This window comes from Podarcis cretensis (assembly GCF_951804945.1).
Source record: "Podarcis cretensis genome assembly, chromosome: 3".
NCBI lineage: Eukaryota > Metazoa > Chordata > Lepidosauria > Squamata > Lacertidae > Podarcis > Podarcis cretensis.
Genome location: NC_137172.1, coordinates 56,225,843 through 56,252,996, shown reverse-complemented (window position 1 = coordinate 56,252,996; position 27,154 = coordinate 56,225,843). Strand labels below are relative to the sequence as shown.

At 41.0% G+C, this 27,154-nt stretch overlaps 1 protein-coding gene across 13 annotated transcripts in view; it reads left to right on the top strand.

Moving 5' to 3' along the window:
- The window catches only part of ARID1B (AT-rich interaction domain 1B), a 365,703-nt gene that overhangs the window by 73,072 nt on the left and 265,477 nt on the right, over window positions 1-27,154 (top strand). For all 13 annotated transcript variants that reach the window (XM_079971468.1, XM_079971467.1, XM_079971476.1 and 10 more), the window contains one exon: window positions 11,806-11,943. In XM_079971468.1, the coding sequence (XP_079827594.1) occupies window positions 11,806-11,943 (138 nt within the window). The remainder of the gene's footprint in view (window positions 1-11,805; window positions 11,944-27,154) is intronic.

The following is a 27,154-nucleotide window of genomic DNA, read 5'->3' as shown; positions in this document are numbered from 1 at the left end:
TCTGGGTTATCTTCAAAGTTTTGGATGGAGGCAGTTAAATATGTGAGCTTCACCTGGAATAGGTCCTACAATTCAGTGGTAGGAGACACACCGTTTTTCATGCTTCACGGGAGGAAACCGCAGGTTCACTTCCTCCGTGAGTTCGGATCAACGGCCTTGCTGCCGGTGCCTGAAGCTTTGCGAGGGCCAGGTGAACCCAAGTTCCAGAAAATGATCTTCTGTGGGTATGAGCCAACGGCTCGTGCATGGAGGTTTGCGTACCCGTCAGGTGATCAGAGTAAGCTGCTGATCAGTAAACACGCTGAGTTCTGTAAGCAGGAGGAAAGGTCAAAGACCCCTGCCAGACGCCATATTCTTTCAGAATGTCTTTCTGATTCAGAGCAGGAAGGTTCTGATGAGGAGGAAGGAGAGCCAGGGGCTGAGTCTGCTGATGACGATCAGCTCACTGACCAAAGTCAGGAGCAGGATGGGGCATCTCCACAAGTTGTAAAAAGGGAGCCCAAGAGTGAGCCTAGTTCTCCTGTGAGGGTAATTCCAAAGGTTCGAAGACGCGTTAAGTCAGAGGGGGAATCCCGGGATGCAAGGGACACACCTGCTGACCACAGTGAGTCAGAGGAAGTGCCTGAGTTTGTGCCCAGGCGGTCCAGTCGCACAACGAAGGGAATTCCACCTGAGAGGTATCAGGCCACAGGTGCGTGGGTAAGTTTCGCACAGTGCGATTCTGAGAGTTGTGAGGATGTTCCACAGATGCCTGACAGGGACGCCAGGAGAGGGCGCAAGGCATTGGGGAAGGGATTGATCTCACAGAGGTCTGCAAAGGTACATCCACAGGTCTTGTCAGGAATGGAGGCAAGAGGGGGTGTTGGGATTCAGAACTTACTGGGTTAATGTTTGTTCTGAGTGTGCCTCCCATTCTGACGTGGGAAAGGAGGGAGGAGCTCTACTTGTTGTTCTCTCTGTGTCTCTGAGAGAGAGGCAGCCATGAATGCTAGCAGTCCAGGAGAATTTGGGAAATGCTGAGCTGTAAATATTTGCTGAAATAAAGAACTGATAAATTTGGACAAACACAGTGCTTGGTGTTTGTCTGGATCTGAAGCAGACTGCAACGGTTTTGATCCGCTGTGTTTTTACTCTGCAAGGCGAAACCGGAGCAGAAGAAGGTCTGCGCAGCTTGGCTGGGAGCGTGCCGGACCACTGGGGCTAATTGGGGCCATAAAGCAATTAGCTGGCCAGTGCAATTAAGATCTTATCAGATCTTCACAGTTTAGGACAACTTCCAATATTTCTGTGTTATATGTGGGGTGCTTTGACACTGAATGAGATGGCAGGCACTGTTTGGTATATGAGAGTTCTGTTCATTTTTGGGGTGGAAAGGAGCTTGATATTACACGTGTACCTCCTGATTTCTCCAAAAGCTGACAAAGCTGGCAGTGCTTAACCATCTGTTCAGTGGAGGATATTCTTGTGCACACCTATGGCCTACAGACCAGTTCTGTGTGTAAGAATCTTTAGCTGAGGGCAATGGATGAAACCTGTGTGCATTTTTTATTTCTTTTGAAAAATAAGCAAGTATTTATGATAGGACATGGAAGCAATCAGAACAGTTTTGAAGACTGAGAATAAACCACAGGGAATCTTAATTGTTGCCAGGGGTGTCAGGTTGAATAAAATATGGGCACACCATTTGAATGGCAGTGCCCACCAACTAGTGGGGGGGCTCAAATACTTCACTGGGGCAGCTGAAGGGACCTTGGCTCCTAGCTGGCTGCTATGATTGTTACTTTTCCTTGTAGGGAAAATATCTAACATATGGTCAGGAAACGGTCTACGTGTGCATATATCTCCATTGACTTCCCATCACTTGACAAAGTGGCAGTGGAACATATGAAATTACTCATATACATACAAGTCAGTGAAGGAGTGAACTGTTCCCCACCTCCTTCATAAACTGCCTTCACAAAAAAATAGTAAAAATTAATTTTTAAAGATCTAAAAACTCTTACATGAAAAATCATTCATATATTATTTACCTCCATAGTGTAAAAGAGCACTGTATATTGTTGTTGAAATGAGCCACAGTGGAGCTTGATCTCACCCAGTTCCATTTTCTCTGGTGCAGCTTCGTGGTGGAGATCAGACGCCTTTACTTCCATTTTTCATTGACCACAGTTGAGTGTGTTATGTCTGAACCCTAAACCTAATTTGTTCTGGAGGTCCATTCTTAACCTGAAACTGTTCTTAACCTGAGTAACCACTTTAGCTAATGGGGCCGCCCGCTGCCGTGCGATTTCTGTTCTCATCCTGAGGTAAAGTTCTTGCCCTGCGGTACTACTTCCAGGTTAGCTGAGTCTGTAACCCGAAGTGTTTGTAACCCGAGGTGTTTGTAAAATGAGGTACCACTGTATATAATATTGGCTATTGTCATATTCTGAGGGATGTGCTGGGATCTGAAACTTCATGAAACTGTTGCCCCTGGTCTCTTAAAGCTGATAAAGGCTAGTATGTATGCTTTATGATTTCTGCAAGTCACGCAGAGAACTTTATGTTATGGGAAGGCATACAAATGCTTTAAATAAAGAAATAAATTTGTATATTGCATGATTTGGTTGTGGGAAATGTCAGTCACAAGCTGTCCTGTATTGGCTGGGCAGAGTTCACCAGGAGTGGGGTCAGGACAAGCACAAGAGCAAACAGGCAGTGGTCATTGATGGCAAGGATTCATGCTGGACTGTGCCAAGTTTCAGTCTGGTCACCCAAGTTAAGGCAATGCAATTGGTTGGATACAGATTTTACAGGACCTGGACACTTTCCTAGCAGATCACCTGTTCTCACATGTGGCACAGGTCCTGAAGACTTTCCCAGTGAAGAACATGGGATTTGGGCAGCTAGAGAAGGGCTGAGATTGGCTGATTTGGTGGTCCGGGTTGCTGTTTCCAGGTTCCTTGTTGGACAGATTGGCTCCATCATTACTTTTCTGCTAATCTTCAAAAGTGACCAGTAGTGGTTAGTGGTGGGGCAGTGTGACCTGTTGCTGTCATCCTGACAGCAGCATTACTACTCCTTACAGTGGTACCTCGGGTTAAGTACGTAATTCGTTCCAGAGGTCTGTTCTTAACCTGAAACTGTTCTTAACCTGAAGCACCACTTTAGCTAATGGGGCCTCCTGCTGACGCCGCACTGCCGGAGCACGATTTCTGTTCTCATTCTGAAGCAAAGTTCTTAACCTGAGGTACTATTTCTGGGTTAGTGGAGTCTGTAACCTGAAGCGTATGTAACCTGAAGCGTATGTAACCCGAGGTACCACTGTACTAGCATGGGGCAGGATGGCAGCAAGGTCAGGACTTTGTGGGCACATAGGCACAGCCAATTCATTGACGTTCCATGAGCTCCCTGATCCCACTACCTTCAGGCCTCATGCCCAGATTTAGTGAGGCAATAGCATCTTTCTTTAAGTTGTCTGAATCTTTGCTCAGAAACCTAACACAGATCAGCTGGTATGGAGGTTTTCCTAGGGGGAAGTTCTTTAAGTGGTATTTTCATCCTGTGGAAATGTAATATATTTCAAGGTATCACTTCTAAAACATATTGACACTGTCTCACTGTGTTTCCGGTGTTTAGGAACACTGCATAAATTATAGGAAATAGGTAATTTGAAAGGTCTGGTATGTTGCTAATGTTGGAAGTAATAGTGATTCTAAATGATGATGATGACCTCTATAAATATTTGGAGAAATTATGTGTTAGCCAAGGCAGTGCATTCTATTCACAGAAGGAGCCCTTTATGCACAGGAAATCTATATTGTACCTTAGCTTTTTAGGTGCTGGGGTGAAAGTCATCTGAAGGCCACCCTGCATTGGGAATTTTCTAATGTTTTACAATTTTTACGTGCTGTAAGCCACCCAGAGTGGCTGGGGAAACCCAGCCAGGTGGGTGGGGAATAATAATAATAATAATAATAATAATAATAATAATAATAATAGTTTTGTTATTGTTAAAGAGACATCTCACAAACTCCTGCAGATCTAGTTCCTTACTTGCTGGCATTATGAAATCTCCTTTCCTTCAGTTTCATGTTTGTTTGAATGAAACTTTAGCATTTTGTTTGTTTTATAGCTTGGAATATTCCTCTTTATGCAGCTGTCTTGTTAGAAGGTACTCTGTAGACTTTATGGATCTGAGGTATTGAATGCCCTCAATGGCTCCTTTGAACGTGCTTTAAAGTGCATAATTGGGCAGTTGAGCATAAAACTACAATTATACACTTGAGTGTTAATTTTTGTGTACACTTATAAGATAGTTCAACACTGGCTGTAATTGAGAATGAAACCTTTTATTTTGAGTGCAAGTGCATATTCCAAGTGCTTAGCCAATGCATGTATTAAAAAGAAGAACCACAAACAAGATGAGCAACATGCTGAATGGGGAGGGCCCTGTGCTACATAGATGCATGGATGAAAAGAATATTTATAATTTTACCAAGTTACTAAACAAAAAGTAGACACTGTTTTTCCCACATATACTATGTTTATATTGCTAGTCCTCAAACTAGATAATTTAAATTCATTACATTGTTGCTTTGTAAGTGAAAAAAGCCCCACGGTTATTTGTCACATTTTTAAAAAGTCCAGTGTGCGTTCATCTTTTGTATCAAATGCGTTTATGGTCCCCTCTGTCCCGACATTTGAATTCTGTGTGTAGAGCAATGAAGTGATTTCTGGCAAAGGGACTTGCAGGATGGGAAGAGAGTTAAGGTGAAAGAAGAGAAAGTCTCTCTACAGCTTTCTACTTTCAAGCTTTGAAGCTTACAATGTGTGCTGTTTTCATATTACAAACTTCCCTGTATTGTATTTGCCTATTTGGACAGAACTATTCTGGGATGGGGGTGTTTGCTAAATGGAATCAAAATATGCAATTCTAAAATTATTTTTCACAGAGTTGCCATTTGAATTACTTGTTTCAGTTCTCAGTATTTTGAAGTTTCTCAAAAATGTTAAAAGTAATTTTTGCATTCTTGTTGTGACCTTAACCAGGAAGTGTTTGTGAAGAATATTTGATGCAGCATATTACCTGTTTCAATCCTAGAGAGAGCTGGCATTCTTTGCCAGATACAGTACTTCTAACATTCAACGCTAACTGGGGGAGGTTGGGGGGGGGGACTGCTTTCAGAAGGTCCCAGGTTTGATTCCAGGCATCTCCAGGTGGGGCTGGAAATGTCTGCTGCCTCAAACCCTAGAGAGCCATTGCTAATCAATGTGGACAGTTCTGAGCTAGGTAGACCAATGGTCTGACAGATTATAAGGCAGCTTCCCATGTTCATAGCTGCATAGATGCCTGTACAGTGGTACCTCAGGTTAAGAACTTAATTCGTTCTAGAGTGTGCTATGTCTGAACCCTAAGCCTAATTCGTTCTGGAGGTCCGTTCTTAACCTGAAACTGTTCTTAACCTGAGGTACCACTTTAGCTAATGGGGCCTCCTGCTGCTGCTGTGCCGCCGGAGCACAATTTCTGTTCTCATCCTGAAGCAAAGTTCTTAACCCGAGGTACTATTTCTCCGTTAGTGGAGTCTGTAACCTGAAGCATCTGTAACCCGAGGTACCACTGTATTACTGGAAGCAGCAGAATTTAGTGCTGCCATATTCCTTCTCAGCTGATTGATACCTGCTGCTTCTACCATTATGTGTAGAAAATATCAGAAGTGCCAGATCAAGTTCCAGAAAAAAAATCCAGATAGGAGAATTAATAGTTTATTTCCCATCAGTAGGGGGGGAGGGGGAGTGGAAGTATGTATTAATTCCTGGATTAATTGCAAACCTTTTCCCCTCACAAAAATAGTTATAGCCTCCCAACTAAGCCTCTTAATTAAGAGTGTTTTTTAGGATTCCGTTGTAGAAAATTAAATAAAAATTAGAAAACACATAAGATCATTCCTCCAGGTTCTTTAATTTAAATCTATACCTAAATCTTATTTTGACCCAGAAAAGCATTCAGTTTCTAAGGAGAAATGTTTTTAATGTAATAATAATGAAGATGCAGGTAACTTTATTAGATTCAATAAACATCTGGGAGGACTTGATAACCAATGACTGTAAGTAACTAAGGGCAATTTGTCATTCATCCTCAGGAAATGCTCTTTATTGGGCCTTAATTGCTGTTTTCTGAAGAGAATAATAATAGATTTATAGATTACTTTTATTGAAGTAGTACCTGTGGGGCTAGATATAGCTTTTAAAGAGAATAAATAGTCTAATATTAGCTAGCTGCTTTATTAGATATAGTGTCATTTTTTCTGTTCACATTATTTTAAGAAAATGAAGACAGAGTACTATATAGATATTGGTAATATTAAATAAGATCTTATTAATAATAACTGTTGAAGTGAGATAGACAAATAGCCGAATAATAGAGAGCTTTCAAATGTTGAAAGTATGTCACGTTCAGTATCTTGTTGCAATCCTTACAACAATATTGTAATGCAGATCACTATTATTTTATTACCTGTTCATACGGACATCCCCAGGCACTGATCCTTAGTAATGACTGTGTGGGATATCTGTTCTTTAAGTGCATTGGCTTTATTTTGTACACTACTTTGTTATTTTTACAACGCAAATCAGACTACACGAGGCAGATGGGGAGATGCCAGCAATATGTTCAAGCAGAGTCAAAATTCAAACTGGGAACTTCCTGATTTATAGCTCAGTCTCTTAATGCCTTCTCTAGACCACCTCTCAAGCATCTGAGCGCAACAGTTTCTAGCAGTTAAAAAAGTGCATGCAGTGGGGATAGAGAGAGAAAACAAACAAAACTATTCAAAGATAAATAAAATTGCAGTTTATTTGCAGTTTATTTTATTTATTCATAAACTGTTGACCTCACTTCTTATTTCCATTTAGAAGCCCAGACCAGCTAAAAAAGGGGAATAATTAGCAGTTCTAAACCCACAGAATAAAACCAAACCAGACATAAATAGCAACAGTCAGAATAACACTGAATAATCATTATTATTGTTTAATAAAAACCTGGTGGAATATATGTTCCTTTTTTTGCCTAAGCCTGAGAAGGCTGTACCTCAGGCCCTTTACCAGTGTCACCCTTTTAGAGGGAATAGGAAGCAGAGCACCAGCCTTCTGGTCTTAATAGAACTGGAGTTACAGGTGGAATATTCAGTATGCAAGTTAATAATAATAATAATAATAATAATAATAATAATAATAATAATAATGGCATTTGCAGGGACTGCCCCCACTGCAAAGGCATTTTATCTGATTTCTTTTTTTATTAAATGAGCCACCCACTCCTCTTTCCTTAACCATGCTATTAAACAGCTTCCCCTCCAATGGAGAGAAGGCTTCCATTTTTCATTAAGTACAATTTGTTTGTGCTGTTTTAACTGAAGATTTGTAAGCCATCTTGATGATTGTTTTAATTGCAAGACAGGGTATTTGTTAATAACTATTGATTGGTTGTCATTAATTAATTAATTTTCTGTACTGCCCTTCGCCAAAAGATCACAGGGCGGTTTACAATATAAAAACACAAAAATACATAGCATAGTAACAAACAAAAACAATCTCCCCACCCCCACCCCCAGTTTAAAAGGCCATAGATTGTTCAATTAGCCAAAGGCCTGGAGAAGAGGAATGTTTTTGTCTGGCGCCTAAAGATATGTAGTGATGATGCCAGGTTACCTGGGGAGAACGATCCACAAGCAGGGAGCCACTGCAGAAAAGGCCCATTCTTGTGTTTCCACCCTCTAGACCTCTTGTGGAGGAGGCACTGAAGAAGGGCCTCAGATGATGATTGCAGGGTCTAGGTTGGTTCATATGAGGAGAGTTGATTTATATATGAGAGTCTACCATATTGAAGGTTGCAGTTCAAAGTAACTTTGCAAGCTTCAGACTATTGGGTAAAGAAAAGAGTAAACATTACTGTGTATCAGAACAATTCTCCCTGCTTGCTTATCAGTTTTGGGAGGATCAAAAGTGCAGGATAGAATTAATTATATATTCTAAAGAGGAAGCTCAATTTTTGAGCTCAACTGGAATCAGCCATATTTTAAACATAGATATATTTGTGTTTGCGCACATGAACGTGTATTAGGTTTATTTCCATCAGAAAAGGAAACAGTTTATAATGACATCTAGTGTTTGTGGCAGACAGTTTTTATCAATTCATGACAATGAAATCGTGTTGTGTTTTCATGGAAGGGGAGATTACATTTTCTTAGAAATGATTGACTGCTTTGTTGTAGTAGACTTATTTATTTGGCTCTCACTGTGAAGACTAGCGAACTTATTCAAAATCTCAGTACATCAAAAATATGATGACACAAAAATGAAACTGCTGTTCCACATTACAGATATCTGCAAAAATGATACTAGTATATTGTGTTTGTTGCACAGCTGAATAGTTTGCAAATGCAACATTTACGTTGATTTGGCAACATTTCACATTATGTAGTTGTCATATCTTGAACATTTCATTTTGTATGTGTCTAAACAGTACTTGCATGTTTATGCATATTTTATTACAAATGCATCTAATAATTAAGTCGTGGATTTAGTTAAATAATTCAAATCTTATAGGTCAGGGTCTGAACAACCTTTTAGGATCACATTTCCTTGACAGAAAGTAGTCGCGAACAATAGAGTGGTGGTCAGAACAAAGTGGGTCAGACACTCCTCTGCCTCTGTCCTCCCTTCCACCATCTCTTTTCTCTCTCTCCCAAACCTCTGTACCCTTCATTCATTCATCATCCATTTATTCTTCCTTTCTCTGTCTTCTGTCTTGGAAGTAGAGGACTGCATGTGGTTATCCAGAGGTTATTCACATGTGATAGAGGTGATTACATCTTACAAACTGTGTGTATATGATGAAGTTTTACCACACACAATAAATTTTGCAACCTATGACCAGACTTCAGGGGGTAACAGTGGGTTTACTGAAACTAATGTTTGCATTTATTTTAAATATAACTATTGGCCAATCTCCGATTTTTTGTGGGGTAGGAAAGGGAAAATGGAACAGGGAAAGCTATTGCATACTTTGCAGTAATGAAACATGCATAAGACCCTTAACTAACTATATCTAACACAGAATTTGCCTTTTTGCTGCTGCCACATGTTGAATTGGTCTTTTCATTGAGTTATCCACTACAACCGAAAAATCTCTCTCATGGAAAGCCACTGACAATTGGTATCTCCTCAGCATATATATGAGGCTGGAATATACTTCAATGTGCATCATTTTACATTTATATATACTGATTCCCATTTCTCATTTTATTGTCCTTTTATCCAGTTTGAGAGCTGTTTTGGAACTCTTCACTAATAGGATTTTCACCCTCCTGAGTAATATGACACACACACAAATCTGAATATCTCATTTCTGGATTAAGTTAATATCACATTTAGAATTAATTTTCTATATATCCTCCCCAAAATAAATGATTGAGGCCTGGTATGTGTCCTGACATCTTTAGCAGAAAGTATACAAAGACTTATTCAGTTGCTCTGATATCTTCCTAAACTTTTCACACCTTTTACTGTCTTGATGATTGAATCACTTCCCCCTTTTCCCCATTTATGCAAGCTTTCTTCTCTTTAAAGTCTTCTTATCTTTTATAACTTCCTTAACTGCTAGTTAACCATGCCACATGCATGTTAGTGGTGGTATAAAAGCTACAAATGTTAAACACTTGTATTTCAGAAATCAGTAAGACTTAAAAATAATATAAAGTCAGCTGCCTTATTAATCAGGGGTACCCTTTAAGTCACTTGAAAAACTGATTGATTGATAAAAAGTATAAATGTTTTTCGACTAAACATTCTGGTCCTACAACTTTGTGGGATTGCAGGTTAAGCAAATAATAATAATAATAATAATAATAATAATAATAATAATAATAATAATAATAAATTTATTATTTCTACCCCGTCCATCTGGCAGGGTTTCCCCAGCCACTCTGGGTGGCTTCCAACAAAATATTAAAATACAATCGTCTATTAAACGTTAAAAGCTTCCCTAAACAGGGCTGCCTTCAGATGTCTTCTAAAAATCTGGTAGTTGTTTTTCTCTTTGACATCTGGTGGGAGGGCGTTCTACAGGGCGGGTGCCACTACCGAGAAGACCCTCTGCCTGGTTCCCTGTAACTTGGCTTCTTGCAGCAAGGGAACTGCCAGAAGGCTCTCGGCGCTGGACCTCAGTGTCCGGGCAGAACGATGGAGGTGGAGACGCTCCTTCAGGTATACTGGACCGAGGCCGTTTAGGGCTTTAAGGGTCAGCATCAACACTTTGAATTGTGCTTGGAAACGTACTGGGAGCCAATGTAGGTCTTTCAAGACCGGTGTTAGGTGATCTCGGCAGCCGCTGCCAGTCACCAGTCTAGCGGCCCCATTCTGGATTAGTTGTAGTTTCTGGGTCACCTTCAAAGGTAGCCCCACATAGAGTGCATGGCAGTAGTCCAAGTGGGAGATAACTAGAGCATGCACCATTCTGGCGAGACAGTCCGCAGGCAGGTAGGGTCTCAGCCTGCTTACCAGATGGAGCTGATAAACACCTGCCCTGGACACAGAATTGACCTGCGCCTCCATGGACAGCTGTGAGTCCAAAATGACTCCCAGGCTGCACACTTAGTCCTTCAAGGGCACAGTTACCCCATTCAGGACCAGGGAGTCCTCCACACCAGCCCGCCTCCTGTCCCCCCAAAACAGTACTTCTGTCTTGTCAGGATTCAACCTCAATCTGTTAGCCGCCATCCATCCTCCAACTGCCTCCAGGCACTCACACAGGACCTTCACTGCCTTCATGGTTCTGATGTGAAAGAGAGGTAGAGCTGGGTATCATCCGCATATTGATGAACACCCAGCCCAAACCCCCTGATGATCTCTCCCAGCAGTTGCATGTAGATGTTGAAAAGCATGGGGGAGAGGACAGAACCCTGAGGCACCCCACAAGTGAGAGCCCAGGGGTCTGAACACTCATCCCCACCACCACTTTCTGAACACGGCCCAGGAGGAAGGAGTGGAACCACTGTATAACAGTGCCCCCAGCACTGCTATGATTTCATAGCAGAAACTAGGTGGCGAAGAGGAAGATAAATACAACCACTAACAAGTTCCAACATTTACTAGATATTTTCCTTTCCTTTCCTTTCCTTTCCATTCTGGTCACTTAGTTCCTTCTAGAATGCATGTTTTGTTTGCTAGCAAGCAATGTCTGCTCTGTAGAAGCCAGTCTATCCCTTACTCACTCCAGTGCCCTCCTGACTATACAAAGATGCAGGCAAAGGCTTCAGAACAGGGAGAGGGGTGGACAAATATTTTCTGGAGCCTGATCCAGTTCCTTTATCAAAGTTAAGAAGATCTTAGTCTTGTAGGCCCATAGAATTCACCCTGAGCCTTACTGTGTAAAGATTATGGACTGCTCAAATTATGAGCTCTATTGGCAAACATTGATAATTGGTTGTTTGGATGTTCCAGATAGAAGAATCTGATTTTGTGAAACCATTGCTGGAGAAGAAATTGAACAGCAGGTGATTGAAAAAGAGTTATGGTTGTAGTAAAGGACAGCCGTGCTTTAGCACTTAGAGTTAATTCTTTCTCTCTGCCTCTCCCCACTTCCTAGAATGGCTTGTTTATTTGGAAGTCACATTGAAACAGACATTCCCATCACTGTATTTGGGTGTTTTAAGAATTATTTGAACTCTGTTAGCATTCTGTCAGTATAAATGGGATTAGGAGGGCACATTTAAATTTTATTTATTTCCTCAATTTATAAGAGTTTGGTTTCCCGTCCCCTAACAGATGCCTCCTCAGTATGGTCCGCAAGGTGTAAGCGGTTACTGCCAACAGCCATATTACAACCAGCAGCCACAACCTCAGCATCTGCCATCCCAGGCCCAGTATCTGTCCCAGGCCCAACAGAGGTACCAGACACAGCAGGTAAGCCCAACTCTTGATCTCATATTGACGCATTTTCAAAATGTTATGTAAGAGATTGACATATTTGAGCTACTATTTTAATAACTTAACCCAGTTTTTCCAGCTGTCTCCATTTTAAATTGTAGCATCTGATTTGCCTTGATTTTTAGCAGGAGTAAGATATTCCAGGATTAAAATCAAGCTTCTTGGGCCTCTCTTATTTTGAGATAGGATTGGCAGAATATATTCTGTTATTTTCTCCACCTTTCTACAAGTTATATATAGAAGGTTCATTCTACTACTACTACTACTATTACTACTACTACAAACCTTGCTTAAAATGTCTGATGAAATAAAATATTTAGCAAGCATCACATATTCAGCCAGTTCTGTTGCCGCTATAGAGTTCCATAGATAGATCAGGATTGTTTGTAGAAAACAAATCAGCTACAACAGGGGTGGCCAATTCCCAAAGAGACTGCGATCTACTCACAGAGTTAAAAACTGGCAGTGATCTACCCCCTTTTGGGGGGTTCAGGTCAAAGTTGTTGAGCATTTTATAGGAAGGAAAGCCCTGTTTTTTGGGGTTCAGGTCACAGTTGCTGAGCTTTTTTTAGGGAGGAAGGAAGTCGTCCCATTTTTGGGGGTGCAGGGCAAAAATGTTGAGCTTCTTTTAGGGGAGCCAAAGTTGTTCAGCTTCTTTGTGGGGAGCCACTGATCTACCAGTGATCTACCACGGATGTCCAGTGATCTTACGGTAGAGCACGATCTACCTGTTGGATGTGCCTGAGCTACAACAAGTCATAAGCAGATGACTCTTTTCTACTTCTCACACGGTAAACTTAAATGAGTCACAGCTGGCAGAAATTGCTTATGTCAGCTTGCTGTGATCCACCAGCTGAGAGCCTCTGACTGAGAACAATTTAATAATAATAATAATAATAATAATAATAATAATAATAATTTATTTATATCCCACCCTCCCCAAGTGATCATGTATGTGCATTCTGTTCTGTAAAATGCAGTGATTTTGGCTTTTGAAAACTTATCTTAGTCTGTTCAAGTTGTGGAGGGGGAGCGCAATGTTTACAAATTAATAGAGTATGCATTATCAACAGCTGGAGTTGTGTGTATCACAAATTTGTGGGAGGGACTAGCATGCAAGGTGGAGTGAGATTTTTAATCTCAGATAGCAAAAGCTGATATTATCTGAAGTATGCATATTTCAGTGTATTTTAGGGTTTATTATTTAGCAGTTAAAAAGTTTATATACTGCTGACTTGACACAGTAGACACTCACATGGAACTTGTGGAAATTGAAGGATACTCCTAGGAAAGTGCTATTGAATTGCAGGTGTGTATGGAATTGCAGTCTCAACTCTGTGTTGCAGGTTAGAGGTGCTAAAATGGGAATATTCCATCTAGCTACTATTCTGTGGTTATATCCAGTTATGCTATCCAAACCAAACATTTATTTTAATGGATGGTAATAGGAACAAGACAGCATTTATGTGTTCATGTCCAAATAAAAAAGTGGGTTTTATTTATAAAATAACTTAAGTTCAGGAGAGGTGAAAAGGTGGCTCAGAGTGCTATGCACTTTAGGCTTACAAACAAGAAGTACGTTGTAGTGGAGAGATTTTGTTGTTCTTAGTTCAGGTAGCTATGATGGTAGGCTATATTCCAATATAGTCCCAGGAGTAACCACAGCTTAAGGACAGTCTGGAAAAAGAAGCAATCAGACAGGAAAAGTGAAACCGAAATGAATTCAGTCAGTATCCTTTTGCATTCTAGCAAAACTGAGCTGCTGAATTTCAGGTTCCCCTAATGGCTTTGTAGAACTTGTGTGTGTGGTGTCATTTAATTGGTAGGTGAAACGACAGGCACTGTTGCAAAAATGTTTTGTTTAAATAAGAATAGCATTAAAACTTAATAAAAGAAGTCATTTCAGTGTCCTCCCTATTTTCTAAGGAAGCTACAAAGTTTTATTGTTCTTTCTTCTTAAAAGAATTTCTGTAAAGTTATGGTAGGACTGCTCACCTGACCTCCATCCGGTTGTGTTGCTGGAGAGGTGGTGGGGTAAGGTGGCAGAGAGGTCAATCCAGTGCTATCCACTACTATGCATTTCCTACCTGTTTTCAAACCCATTTTTGCAGCCATAAATTCCAGAAAGTGGGTCGTATGCTTGTGCTGCTCAATTAAAAGCTGTACCCGAATACATGGATGAGTAAATGTGAATATTCCACGTAGAGGAACAAAATGTTTTTCCCCTCTCACATTGGAGTTTCAAATATATAAAGTTTAGAGGGGAGGTTTGAACACTTATCCAAATGGCTGAATGTGTCCAAACTTGCTAGTTTTGTATATGAAAACAATTGAATGTGCATCTGTGGTTTGTTTAAATTCACCAGGGGAACATCAATAGTATACAGTATTTATTTATTTATTTATTACATTTATTACATTTATTTAGCACCTTTTATCTTCCAAGGATCTCAAGATCGTGTACATGGAAAACGCACATTTTGTTTACTTAAAACACAAGATACAAACTTGGATCATACATTTCCCAATTCCCAATTTGAAAAATTAATGGTGATTTTCAAGTTATAGCCACCACTAAGTGGCTATAAAAAAAAATTCTTTTTTTTTTTATTTTGAAAATTGCAGATGTTTTTCTCGTAGGCTTGAACTGCACGCAAAATGATTTCCGCCTGTATTGTATTCTTCATTGTCTGCATAGGCCTCATGGAATATGAAAGTTTTCAGCTGGCATTTAGAAGTTGAAACAGAAGGTGCCTGCATTAATCCTGGACCTGTGACACCAAAGGCTTGGTTTCTTGCACTTATTAAATGAGCCTTGCCAACTCGGGGAATGAACAATGACCAAAACGTTCAGCTAGCAAGTCTGTTTTCATTAAAATAATAAAAAGCGAATTGGAAGTAATAATAATAACTTCATGGTCGTATTATTCTAATTATTTGCAGATTATCTTAGGGAATTGTTGCACTATCAGGTGTTTTTGAATAATATGTTTTAAAACAACAGTAACTTTCTAGACTTTCCTGAAGCAGCAACTGCATTTTCACTGTGCTGCTCAGGCTAGAATTAGGTCAGACTTGTCGCAGAGTGCATTGGGCGTTGCATGCAGTGGCCTACAATTGGAAGCTATTATAAAACTGCTTAACCTACTGCCCTTTTGATTTTATTTTTTACGTATGTATAGCTGTAAGCTACAAGCAGAGTTCTGTTTGGTGTTTGGTGGGCTGCTGCAGGACACCAAGCCTTTCTGGCTTTTAGTTGTTGTGCATAATAAAATAAATACGTTTAGACTGTAGTCTTATATACACTTACCTGTGAGTAAACAGCATTGAACTCAGCGGAACTTCCTTATGAAGAGACTTGTATAGTGTTTCACTGGGGGTTGGAGTTATTCTATTAAAAGGAATGTAATATTACTGTATATAAACATAGATTCCGAAGCTCAGATGGAGGCTTTTACTATATGAATACTGGTTTGCCTAAAGATTTCTAAAACACATTCAGCAGCTGAGGTTTCCTGTGTAGGTTACTGACCTCTGACTGCATTTTAGAGCAAACATAAAAAAGATAATGTTGTATATAAAAGCAAATGTTAGAGCAACCTGACCTGTCCTTTTCTTTCTTTCTTTCTTTCTTTCTTTCTTTCTTTCTTTCTTTCTTTCTTTCTTTCCCTTCTCTTTTCAGTTAGCAAGTTTTGATATTTAGCAAAAGACATTGAACATCTCGTGGGATTAAACAAATTCCTAATGATAATTTTCACCTTGTCAAATCACCTTTGGCTTACTTTCTTTTCAGTACTCAGCAAGTTTGGAAACTGCAGTTTAAAGGGCAGGTAACCAATTTGTATTGGGACTAGAGGACACCAGACGGCGAGGATTCTTCACACATTTGAGTTTATAGTCATCCTGATTCAGCTAAGGAGTTCCATGTTCACTGCCATTCTTACCGTATTCAAACTTCATAGATTTGGGAGCCATGCACATAAATCGGATGCACGTTCAGAAACACATTCAAATGTGCAACTGAGTGTGGATGCAGTTTGTCTATGGTACATTGATTTTAGTGGAATGTGCTTTCAAGTGTACATGCCCATCCACATGCAGCTAGTCACATAAGGTAAAGGTAAAGGGACCTCTGATCATTAGGTCCAGTCGTGGCCGACTCTGGGGTTGCGGCGCTCATCTCGCTTTATTGGCCGAGGGAGCCGGTGTACAGCTTCCGGGTCATGTGACCAGCATGACTAAGCCGCTTCTGGCGAACCAGAGCAGTGCACGGAAATGCCGTTTACCTTCCCGCCAGAACAGTACCTATCTATTCGCACTTTGACGTGCTTTCGAACTGCTAGGTTGGCAGGAGCAGGGACCGAGCAACGGGAGCTCTCCCCGTCACGGGGATTCGAACTACCGACCTTCTGATCGGCAAGTCCTAGGCTCTGTGGTTTAGCCCACAGCACTACCTGCGTCCCTTAGCTAGTCACATAGTTCTATGCGATTGTAGAAGCCAGTGGCTCTACATGCATATATAAGCCCCAATAGTCATAAGGAGGACTTGCCCATTCACTTAAGTTTTGGGTGGAGATTTGTACTTGCATTCCCATTGTGAATGTGAAGCTTGAAGGTTTGGGTTGGGTTGGACACCCTTTAGAATGAATTAGATGCTCAGGTTGCAGTCCTGCACAATTTACCTGGAACTAAGTTCCATTGAATTCAATGGGGCTTACCTTTAAGTAGAAGTGTATAGGATTGCAACTTTAGCAGAATAATGTATTGTGTATATATGATATTATGTATAAAGTGGGAATTATGAAGATTAGAGGGGAAAGCTTGTCCAGTATTTATTTCATACATGGGTGCATCAAGATATTTACATTGTATCTGACAGAAAATGAGGGATCCCTGGTCTTTTGATAAAATTTCCGTAATCTAGAGATACATTGCTCTTCATCACCTTTACAGTCTGAATGCTTATTTACCACTGGAAGGCAAATAACATTGAAACTGTTACTTACTTACTTATTTATAAAATCTTTATCAAGTTATACTTAGCAAAGGCATTTCAGCTTTAAAATGCACTGAAAATATATTCAAGTGTAAGTTAATTTTTGAAAGGTAATTAAATTAAAGTTTATAGAAATCGTGTCTGTGGCTTGGGTTTGATCCAGAAAATATTTCCTTATTGTTGCTAATATAGTGTTGTTTTAAGTTTCCAACCTCTGTTTTCCAATATTTAAATCACATAAGGTTAATTAAAACAGTTCTTTATTCTGTAACTGCTTGAGAATATTAACCTCACAAAGCCTGTGTTAAATCACTGAAGTGATAGAATTACATTTTCTTTATAAGATTTTGCTGTAAAAGCATAGACAGGGCCATTTATAGTTCAGTGCCATTAATTGCTTAGCATTTGGATATTAGCTTAGGAGTCTATTAATTAACTTGATAATAAAACTATTGGAATGAGAGCTGATAAAAAAAAAGATTTTGTTTAAAAGGAAACTACCAATGATGCCTGCATGTAAGTTATAACTAAATATTGCTCCCTTACCCTTTTCTCCATCAATAGATAACAGTGATAGGTATTTTGCCTCTTTCGTAGTGCCATTTATACTGAGGAATCTACTTTAAGTTAATTGTTGAATGAATTTGAGAGGGGAGGATAAATAGCTTGTGAGAGGTTCCTTTCTCATCAAAGTAATTAATTCCCCCTTCATGACTTTCCTAACCCTGCCCTAATTGGCCACAAAACAAGTCTGTACAAGTATGTCAAAATAGTGCTTGATACTTTTTTATGATTCTAAAGAAAACATAATAAATAACATTGTGCAGAGTGCATATGGCTGCCTTGTATTCAGTGGTAGTTTTATGGGAGTGGGAAGCTTGTGCATAGTGGGAACTTCATTTTTTCCTAAAGGTAAAGGTACCCCTGCCGGTACGGGCCAGTCGTGTCCGACTCTAGGGTTGTGCGCCCATCTCACTTAAGAGGCCGGGGGCCAGCGCTGTCCGGAGACACTTCCGGGTCACGTGGCCAGCGTGACGAAGCTGCTCTGGCGAGCCAGCACCAGCGCAGCACACGGAAACGCCGTTTACTTTCCCGCTATAAAGCGGTACCTATTTATCTACTTGCACTTAGGGGTGCTTTCGAACTGCTAGGTGGGCAGGAGCTGGGACCGAAAGACGGGAGCTCACCCCACCGCAGGGATTCGAACCGCCGACCATGCGATCGGCAAGCCCTAGGCGTTGAGGTTTTACCCACAGCGCCACCCGTGTCCCTCATTTTTTTCCTACCCCCACCCAAAAGCCTCTTCCTGAAGGTTGGTGAACCCTCTGGAACAATGTTGAGTTTGACTTGGGGAGCAGCCTTGAATGATTATTATCTAGAAATGGGCAGAGGGAGTGTAATTTTGCTTTTCCCTGGACAATTGCCTGAGATGAATGGGAGTTTGAGGGTAGTCACTGTTTCCAATCCTGCTGTGACATGCTAGAGTGTAGCAGTGGGTGACTGCTGATCTCACCCCCCCCTCGACTTTGATGCAGTGCTAGGTTCATTCCTGCCCCCTATGCAGCTGCTGTGACAGATAATTCAGCTGTTTGGAGTGTAGTGCCATCAATATGCTGATGATAGCCAGGTCTGTTTTTCATTTTCATCAACTCAAGGAGCAGTGGTTCAATCTCTAAATCAGCCTTTCTCGACCTTGAACTACACTGGCCATGCTTCCTAGGAATGATGGGACTTGTAGTCCAACTAAGGGACCCAAGGTTGAGAAAGGTTTCTCCAAATGAATCACCAGATGGCTGAGGATTAATGATTTCCACCTGTCCTGGATGGGTGTATGCTCCCCCTAAAGGGCAAGGTTTATGGATCCCCTTACTCTTGGATTCTGGATAACGGCTGTCTTCTTGAGCTGCTGAGTCTTGCTCCCTAAATCTGCTGTAGAGGTTTCCGCAACCCTCTGGAGCAGAATTGAGGACAGGATATGCTATTGTGCAAACAGCATGCCTTGTCCTGATAGAACATAGTAGCTGAATACCACCCTGTGGTTTGGGGGTTCAGTTGTGCCCCCCATAATGTGGTTGGGTGCTTTCTTTTATAACTCTAGCTGTATTTTTAAAGTAAAGTTTGCACATTAATTTCCATTAATAAATCTCAATACGTCGATATAAAAATATGTGGGGAAATGGTCACTGATTAATTTTTACGTGTTTGGGGCTGTACTGCTCTTTTTCTTCTAAGTGAGCAAAATTGTGAGAGGGTGCAGAATGCTTCTTGGGAGATGGTCCGGAGAGTGAAGCATCGTTTCTTGTACAAGGTCTAGTAGGCTTCACATTGGCCAGGTTTGCATGTAATGCTAAGCCAATTGTAGCTAAGCAGGAAGGAGCGTGTACTGTATGTGAATAAGGTAAAGGTAAAGGTACCCCTGCCCGTACGGGCCAGTCTTGACAGACTCTGGGGTTGTGCGCCCATCTCACTTAAGAGGCCAGGGGCCAGTGCTGTCCGGAGACACTTCCGGGTCACGTGGCCAGCGTGACATCGCTGCTCTGGCGAGCCAGAGCCGCACACGGAAACGCCGTTTACCTTCCCGCTGGTAAGCGGTCCCTATTTATCTACTTGCACCCGGAGGTGCTTTCGAACTGCTAGGTTGGCAGGCGCTGGGACCGAGCAGCGGGAGCGCACCCCGCCGCAGGGATTCGAACCGCCGACCTTTCGATCGGCAAGTCCTAGGCGCTGAGGCTTTAACCCACAGCGCCACCTGCGTCCCTGTATGTGAATACATGCAGTTAAATTGCAGCCGCCTCGCTCCTCCCCTGCTGCCGCCAGTGGTTAGGCTTGGCATTGCAACTGAACCCGGTGGCTTGTCTCACTCCATACAAACCATGAGCTGCGGTGAAGATTTGTTACTGTCACTTGGGGTTCGTCTGAGGGTGGCAAATCGCCAGCCCTGGTTCTGATGTAACACTTAAGACACACTATAAGGCACTCACTCTTAGTTCTCACTCACAGTATCGTGGAGAAGAAGCAACTTGATTGAATAAAATCATAATTATACGCTTACACTTATACATACGATTTATCCATCACTGTAGTCTTTTTAACGTTTGACAGTAGATAAAAATGTATCGCTCTTGTTTAGTTTAAAAACAAAACAGAATGCAGCAGAATGCCGCGGCGAGGCTCCTTACGGGGTCCTTGCCGCTGGACCACATTCATCCAGTGCTATACCAGCTGCACTGGCTCCCAGTGGAGTACAGGGTCAGGTTTAAGGTGCTGGTTTTAACCCTTAAAGCCCTATATGGCCTAGGACCCTTGTACTTATGGGACCACCTCTCCTGGTATGCCCTGTGGAGGACCTTATGGTCCGCAAACAATAATACCTTGGAGGTCCCAGGCCTCAACGAGATTAGACTGGCCTCAACCAAGGCCAAGGCCTTTTCGGCCCTGGCCCCGGCCTGGTGGAACGCTCTGTTGCAAGAGACCAGGGCCCTGCGGGATTTGACATCCTTCCACAGTGCCTGCAAGACACAGCTGTTGCGCCTGGCCTTTGGTCTGGGCCCAGTCTGACCCCCCTCTTTTTTATGGGACCCCTTTCTATGGGACCCTGTATGTAAGTTACCTCCTTGGCTCTTTTTATTGGCTCATATGGGACCAGCATGGATAGCTGGCTCTGGTGAACACTTGATGTTCCCTACCGCTATAGTTGTGATTCATGGGCTGCCATTTAATTTCATCCTGATTTTAATTTTAAGCTGTATTTTAGTCAATTGTTTGGTTGTGGTTTAACATGTTAGCTGCCCTGAGCCTGGTCCTGGCCAGGGAGGGTGGGGTATAAATTATTATTATTATTATTATTATTATTATTATTAAACATTGAGTAGTCATTTACTTGGATATTGTCTGTTAACCTGTGATTTTGACATTGTATAATTAACCAGCCCATGCACAGCTTTCTGATTGCTTTTAGTATAATGTGGTTATTTTAACTATAGGTACAGTTTTTGTAAGTCTTATGAACTCACTTCATGCCACCTTTTCTCTATAATATATAGTTAAGCAAGGAAGATGCCCCTGAGGAGAAAACGAACTGTTTCTTATGAAGTAGCATTTTTGGGTAACTAGCTTGATTAGCCTAGAGGAACCAGCTGTTCTTGGTGCTGTTTCCCCCCCCCTTTGTTCAGTAAGCTGTCTTCTGAGTTTTGGCTCTACTGTAAGCTTGGGGCACTGCTATGACCTCATTTACGTGAGCAAGCCCTGCAGTTCAGAGATATTCTTTTGCTGGTGGCAGACAGGCTGGTGGAGTATTCTGCTGTATGGAGCATTGAGACCCAAATTCTCTGCTTGCACAGCAAGAAAGCTTAAAGAAAAAGCATCCTTTAATCCTGCCACCCCCAAGAGATTGTAATTTTGTTTAGCTGCTGAACTGATTGGTAGTGCTGACTTGAATCTATAGTACCAGCTCCGTTTCACACAGATAAGACAAAAGTGTTTCCTCAATGACTTTTAGCAATTGTGGAACTGGAAAGAAGCCAAGAGGAGTGTGTGTTATAATTTCCATACGGGAACGGACGCAGATGACACCTGCTAATCACATTTTGTTTTTTGTTTGGCAACTGCATGGTAATGGAGGAAAGTCTTAAAATATTAAACTAGTATTGGAATGTCCATTTGAAATCAAACGAGCTCTTAAACTACTTACAATCTGCAATTCCACATCAGACCCCTTGTTTTCAATTTTCCATTTACCTGAGTATTCATATCTGTTAAGGTTCTATAGTTAAAAGTGCTTTATATATAAGGGACACTTCTTAGCTTAAAAACAGCATTTGGGTATTGCTATCAGTGTACAAACAAAATACGTGCATGGATAGTATGTCAGAGCTGAAAGATGTAGAAAACACAACTTTTTCTCTTTAAACTATATCAAACAGAACCTTTCTCTGCTCTCTGCTAACTTGAATTTTAAAGAGGAAAGTGTATAATCTATTTTGTATTCATTTGAATGTATGTATGAATGTAATGTATGTAAGAAGGTGCCCTCACACTGAATATATATTGCAGATAATTACATATGTTTGACAAAACTTTGCCTTAGGTTGGACTAGATCCTTTCCAACAATTCAATGATTCCATGATTACAAGGATGAATGGTGTTAGATACTATTCAGAAAATGCTATTAAAGAGCAAGTGCCTTCTTTACTATTCACATGCTTTAAGTAGAGGAATGCACTCCATATTACATATATATTTTGTTTACATACACATGTTATACAACTAGTAGCACCTTAAAGACCAACTAAGTCAGTTCTTGGTATGAGCTTTCGTGTGCATGCACACTTCTTCAGATACACTGAAACAGAAGTTTCCAGACCCTTCTATATAGTGAGAAGGTGGGGAGGGGTATTACTCAGAAGGGTGGTGGGAATGGGTGATTGGCAAATAGCTGTGATGAGCCTGTTGACGACTCTTAACGACTGCAATAGGTCTTACAGGAAAAAGCAAGGGGTGAAAAGGTGAAAAATGGCTTTGTCATGTATAATGAGATAAGAATCCAAGGTCTTTGTTCAGACCAGGTCTCTCCATGGTTTTAAGTTTGGTGATAAGTTGCAATTCAGCAGCTTCTCTTTCCAGTCTATTTCTGAAATTCCTTTGTAGTAAAACAGCTACTTTGAGATCTTGTATAGAATGTCCTGGGAGATTGAAGTGTTCTCCTACTGGTTTCTCTGTCTTGTGATTCCTGATGTCCGTTTATTCTTTGGCGTAAGGTCTGGCCTGTTTGTCCAATATAGAGAGCTGAAGGACACTGTTGGCATTTGATGGCATACACAATGTTAGACAATGAGCAATTAAATAGTCTCGAGATGGTATGTGTGATGTTGTTGGGGCCAGTAATGGTGTTGTCCGGGTGTATGTGGCAGCAAAGTTGGCATCTGGGTTTATTGCAGGCTCTGGTGCCAGTGTCCGTGTTAGGTCTGGTTGTAGTATTATTGTGGGTTAGGAGTTGTTTAAGATTGGGTGGCTGTCTGTAGGCAATGAAAGGTCTTCCTCCCAGAGCTTGAGAAAGAGAACTGTCATTGTCCAGGAGAGGTTGTAGATCTCTGATGATGCGTTGTACTGTTTTAACTTGGGAGCTGTATGTGATGACTAGAGGTGTTCTGTTATTTTCTTTTTTGGGTCTGTCTTGCAGCAAGTTCTCTCTGGGTATCAGTCTGGCTCCGTTGATCTGTTGTCTAACTTTATCTGCTGGGTATTTTAGTTCTAAAAAGGTTTGCTGTAGATCTCTTAGGTGAGAGTCTCTGTCTGTAGAATTGGAACAGATGCGGCTGTAACGTAGTGCCTGGCTATATACAATGGACTGTTTGGTATGTTTGGGATGGTAGCTAGAGGCATGTAGATATGTTTGTCAGTCAGTTGGTTTACGGTATAAGGTGGTGTCTATGTGCCCATCCTGTATTTTTATAGTAGTGTCCAAAAAATGTATTTCTTGCATAGATTGATTCATTGTTAGGTTGATTGTGGGGTTGATATAGAAGGATCTGGAAACTTCTGTTTCAGTGTATCTGAAGAAGTGTGCATGCACACGAAAGCTCATACCAAGAACTGACTTAGTTGGTCTTTAAGGTGCTACTGGAAGGAATTTTTTTGTTTTGACTATGGCAGACCAACACGGCTACCTATCTGTAAATGTTATACAACTGTCAGCCTTCAGGTTAGAAAGGCAGGTTGGAAATGGTAAAAATGAAATCTCCCAGTCTCCTTCCAAACTGAGGGTTATGCTTAGTATTATGCTGTGACCTTCAGCATGATCTGTTTTCTTGAGAGGAAGTGGTTATTCTGTCTATGATTATGTCCAAGGAAAGTGGCATATACACGAACAGTTTAGGATATATACTTTTTCTGTTTAATTATTAAGTTGTCTTTGAATTTAGCTTTTTCAATTGTTTACATTTTATCTAGCTTGATTGTAATATTTTAATGTTTTGAAATAAATAATAATGAGAGGGTCACTCAACTGGTAAGGGTTGAAATTAGCCTTTGCCATGAGCACTAATTCCTTTTAAGATACACTATGCAGAGAAACAGAATAAGGTATATCTCAAACAGTGAACCACAATCATATTTGATATAAAATAATTCAAACTGTTCCTCTGATGCTGAAAAGTTAGACTGAAAAGAAGAGTATGATACAAAAAAGTGCAAAGAAAAGAAGAATGCTACAGTGTTGTATGCACTTTATCACATATGTGTGTGTGGGGGGGGTGTAGTTAGGTATTCCAAGAGGGGGAGACAATAGGTTGTTGCTCCTGCCATGGCCTCAGTGTGGTTCAGCCTTCAAATAGCCAGCTGCTGTGTTTTTCCTTCAGTTTTTTTTATATAGTCTCTCCTGTGGTTGCCCATTTGGTCTCGGAAGGCAGGGGCGGCTCCTCCTCCAGAAGAAAGGTCTAGGGGCTTTGTTGGCTTCTGTAGGAGACACCACCCCAGTTGTCTGTAATAAACAAAAGACACCTATTAAGAATGTGGAGAATAAGGCAAGGATGGGGAGCCTAATGCTATAGGCAGAACTAGGCAAGAACTCTACATAGCAGTAGGGAAAGGTCAGAAACAATATTTACAGACTGAGGTGAGAGGATTTGCAGTTGCCCATCAGTATTTAGAAATGAGCTTACTGAAAAGTGCTGCTCTAATACTGAATAGAGAGAAGAGAATATTTCAATATATTAGAAATCCAGAAAACTTCATTTAGAGCTTTTAGTACTTCTAATCTTGCCCTTTAAGTTGAATACCTTTGTCTCCTGTGATACAGCATTTGGTCAGTCAACGATCATGACTTCATTTAAAAACCTCGCTGCCCTTTTAAAATTTTAAAACAGTTTTCTCCAGGCTGGTGGATGACAAATTAGATAAAGCAGACTTTCTTATCTTTTCTGCTCACATTGATTCAACATCTCCAGTGCAGTAGCTTGTAAAACTCTTTTCATTCTAATTATTATTAAATTTATTCCTTCAATTGAAATAGACTTTCCCCCTTTTTTTGCCCCACTAACACCCCCACCCTTTTAAAAAACGGATTGCAGTATTCTTTTTTTCTGTGGAGGGTTTTAGCTGAGGAAGCAGAAAGCAAAATGAGACCTAGGATTTTTATTCCCAGGTATGTTTGGCACAAACACCCTTCTGATACAACTCACAAAAGCAGTTACTGATGTCTGAGAAACTATATTTATTAGCAAGCCACTCCATGTGAACAGAAGTCTAAATGATATTTGAGGATTTGTGACTTAACACCCCTGCCCCCCGCAAGGACTGATGTTTTAAATGCTGTGTTGTCCCCAACACATTTTCCATGGACTATTGATATAAGGAACTTTCCTAAGTCAGGAATTTCACTCCAGGAAGACTTCCACAAGCAATTCTTGTGAAAAAAATAGCAATGCGGGAAGGACCTATATACATGTATTCTCATTAAACAGATTCAGATGATGAGTCACTCCCATGTTCTTATCTTACTTGCAAGTAGACACATGCAAAATTCTTCAACAGGGTTTGGGACATGTGTGGCATCATGTGAGGAAATGTAATGTGGGAGGCAGCATAGATGGTGTTGTGTATAGATGGGTTTGGTTTGGCAAACAGTTAACTTGTTCACACTGGAAGAGTAATGGTATGTGTATGCTTGCTCTTTTTTCACCAACAGTTCCCCCACTCAGTCACTACCCCCCCAACTGCTTTTCCCATCATGGGTTTTCACATGTGACACTCCTTTCAAAACTGTAGCCTCTGGAGACAGCTCTTCATTTTTTCAGAAAGTTTGAGCTTTCTAATACACACAGGGCTCTTAGTTTTGTAGTCCTAGGAACAAATTACCTCTTCAGATTTCAGTGTTTTCTTGTTAATGCTTTTAAAGTAGAGGTTAAAAAGAAAAGGAATACATGGACACATGTATTTATAACTTTGTAGGGCTTGTTCACAACAAATGAATTGTGCTCAATGATCACAGTAAGTGACTGTAGCTTCAAATGGAAATGCTTTGATTACGTTTCAAGTGTTGGGAAAAGTTGTTTTGTGCATTAGTACTGTATACAGTATTATGCTTCCTAGCAGTTAAGTCCTGACCTGCATTCTAGTTTTAACCCATCTTACTGACCTCACATATTGCCATTTGGTTAAAGTGCACATAGCACATTTGAGGTTTTCCAAGACAGCAGTTCTTAAGTGTTTTATGTATCATGCAGTAGCTTGTTCTCATGCTTGTTCTTTGATGACCACATTAGAATCTACTTGAAAGACTTCTGAATTAAAACTGAATTCTTTCCAGTTATGATCCAGATTAGGCATCGGCAAACTTGGCCCTCCAGATGTTTTGGGACTACGACTCCCATCATCCCTGATCACTGGTCCTGTTAGCTAGGGATGATGGGTGTTGGGAGTCCCAAAACATCTGGAGGGCCAAGTTTGCCTATGCCTGATCCAGATGAACTGATGCAAGCAAAACAATTGGCCTTGATGTCCCAGTAGCAATTCAAAAGTTGTACATTTTTGTTTGCTAAGTTGTTGTTGTTGGCATCCATCTATCTTGGAAGACAATGGACTGCACCTCCAGGAGTGAATTCAAACCACTGGAGAATTGCAGTGCTTTCTGTGGCTGCAGAGTCTGGTAACTCGTAACTGCTGTTGTTTTTGGTGTGTTAGCAGCACTGAAGAGACCTCTCTGGGGCACAAGCCTGGGCTTTGTGTATGGATGTCCTAGGCTGCCCAGATGACAAGACCCTGATCCCGGCCTCACTTTGATCCTTTGTGGACCAAAGGAAAGCAGAGCAAGACATTTGGCACCATCCAACCATCTTAGGGACTCCACTCTGGGTTTACTCCTTAGCCCTTTCTTCTCCCAAAGTTTTTCCCCAAGGCAGCGGAAATTTGCTGTGTATAAGTATTAAATAGGTTCAGTATAACCGAACTCATATAAATGCATTACAGTGGTACCTTGGTTCCCAAACGGCTCAGTTGTCAAACAAATTGGCTCCTGAACGCCACAAACCCGGAAGTAAGTGTTCCGGTTTGTGAACATTTTTCAGAAGCCAAACGTCCAATGCGGCTTCTGCGGCTTCCGATTGAGTGCAGGAAGCTCCTGCAGCCAATTGGAAGCCGTGTCTTTGTTTTCGAACAGTTTTGGGAGTCATGTAGACTCCCAGAATGGATTAAAT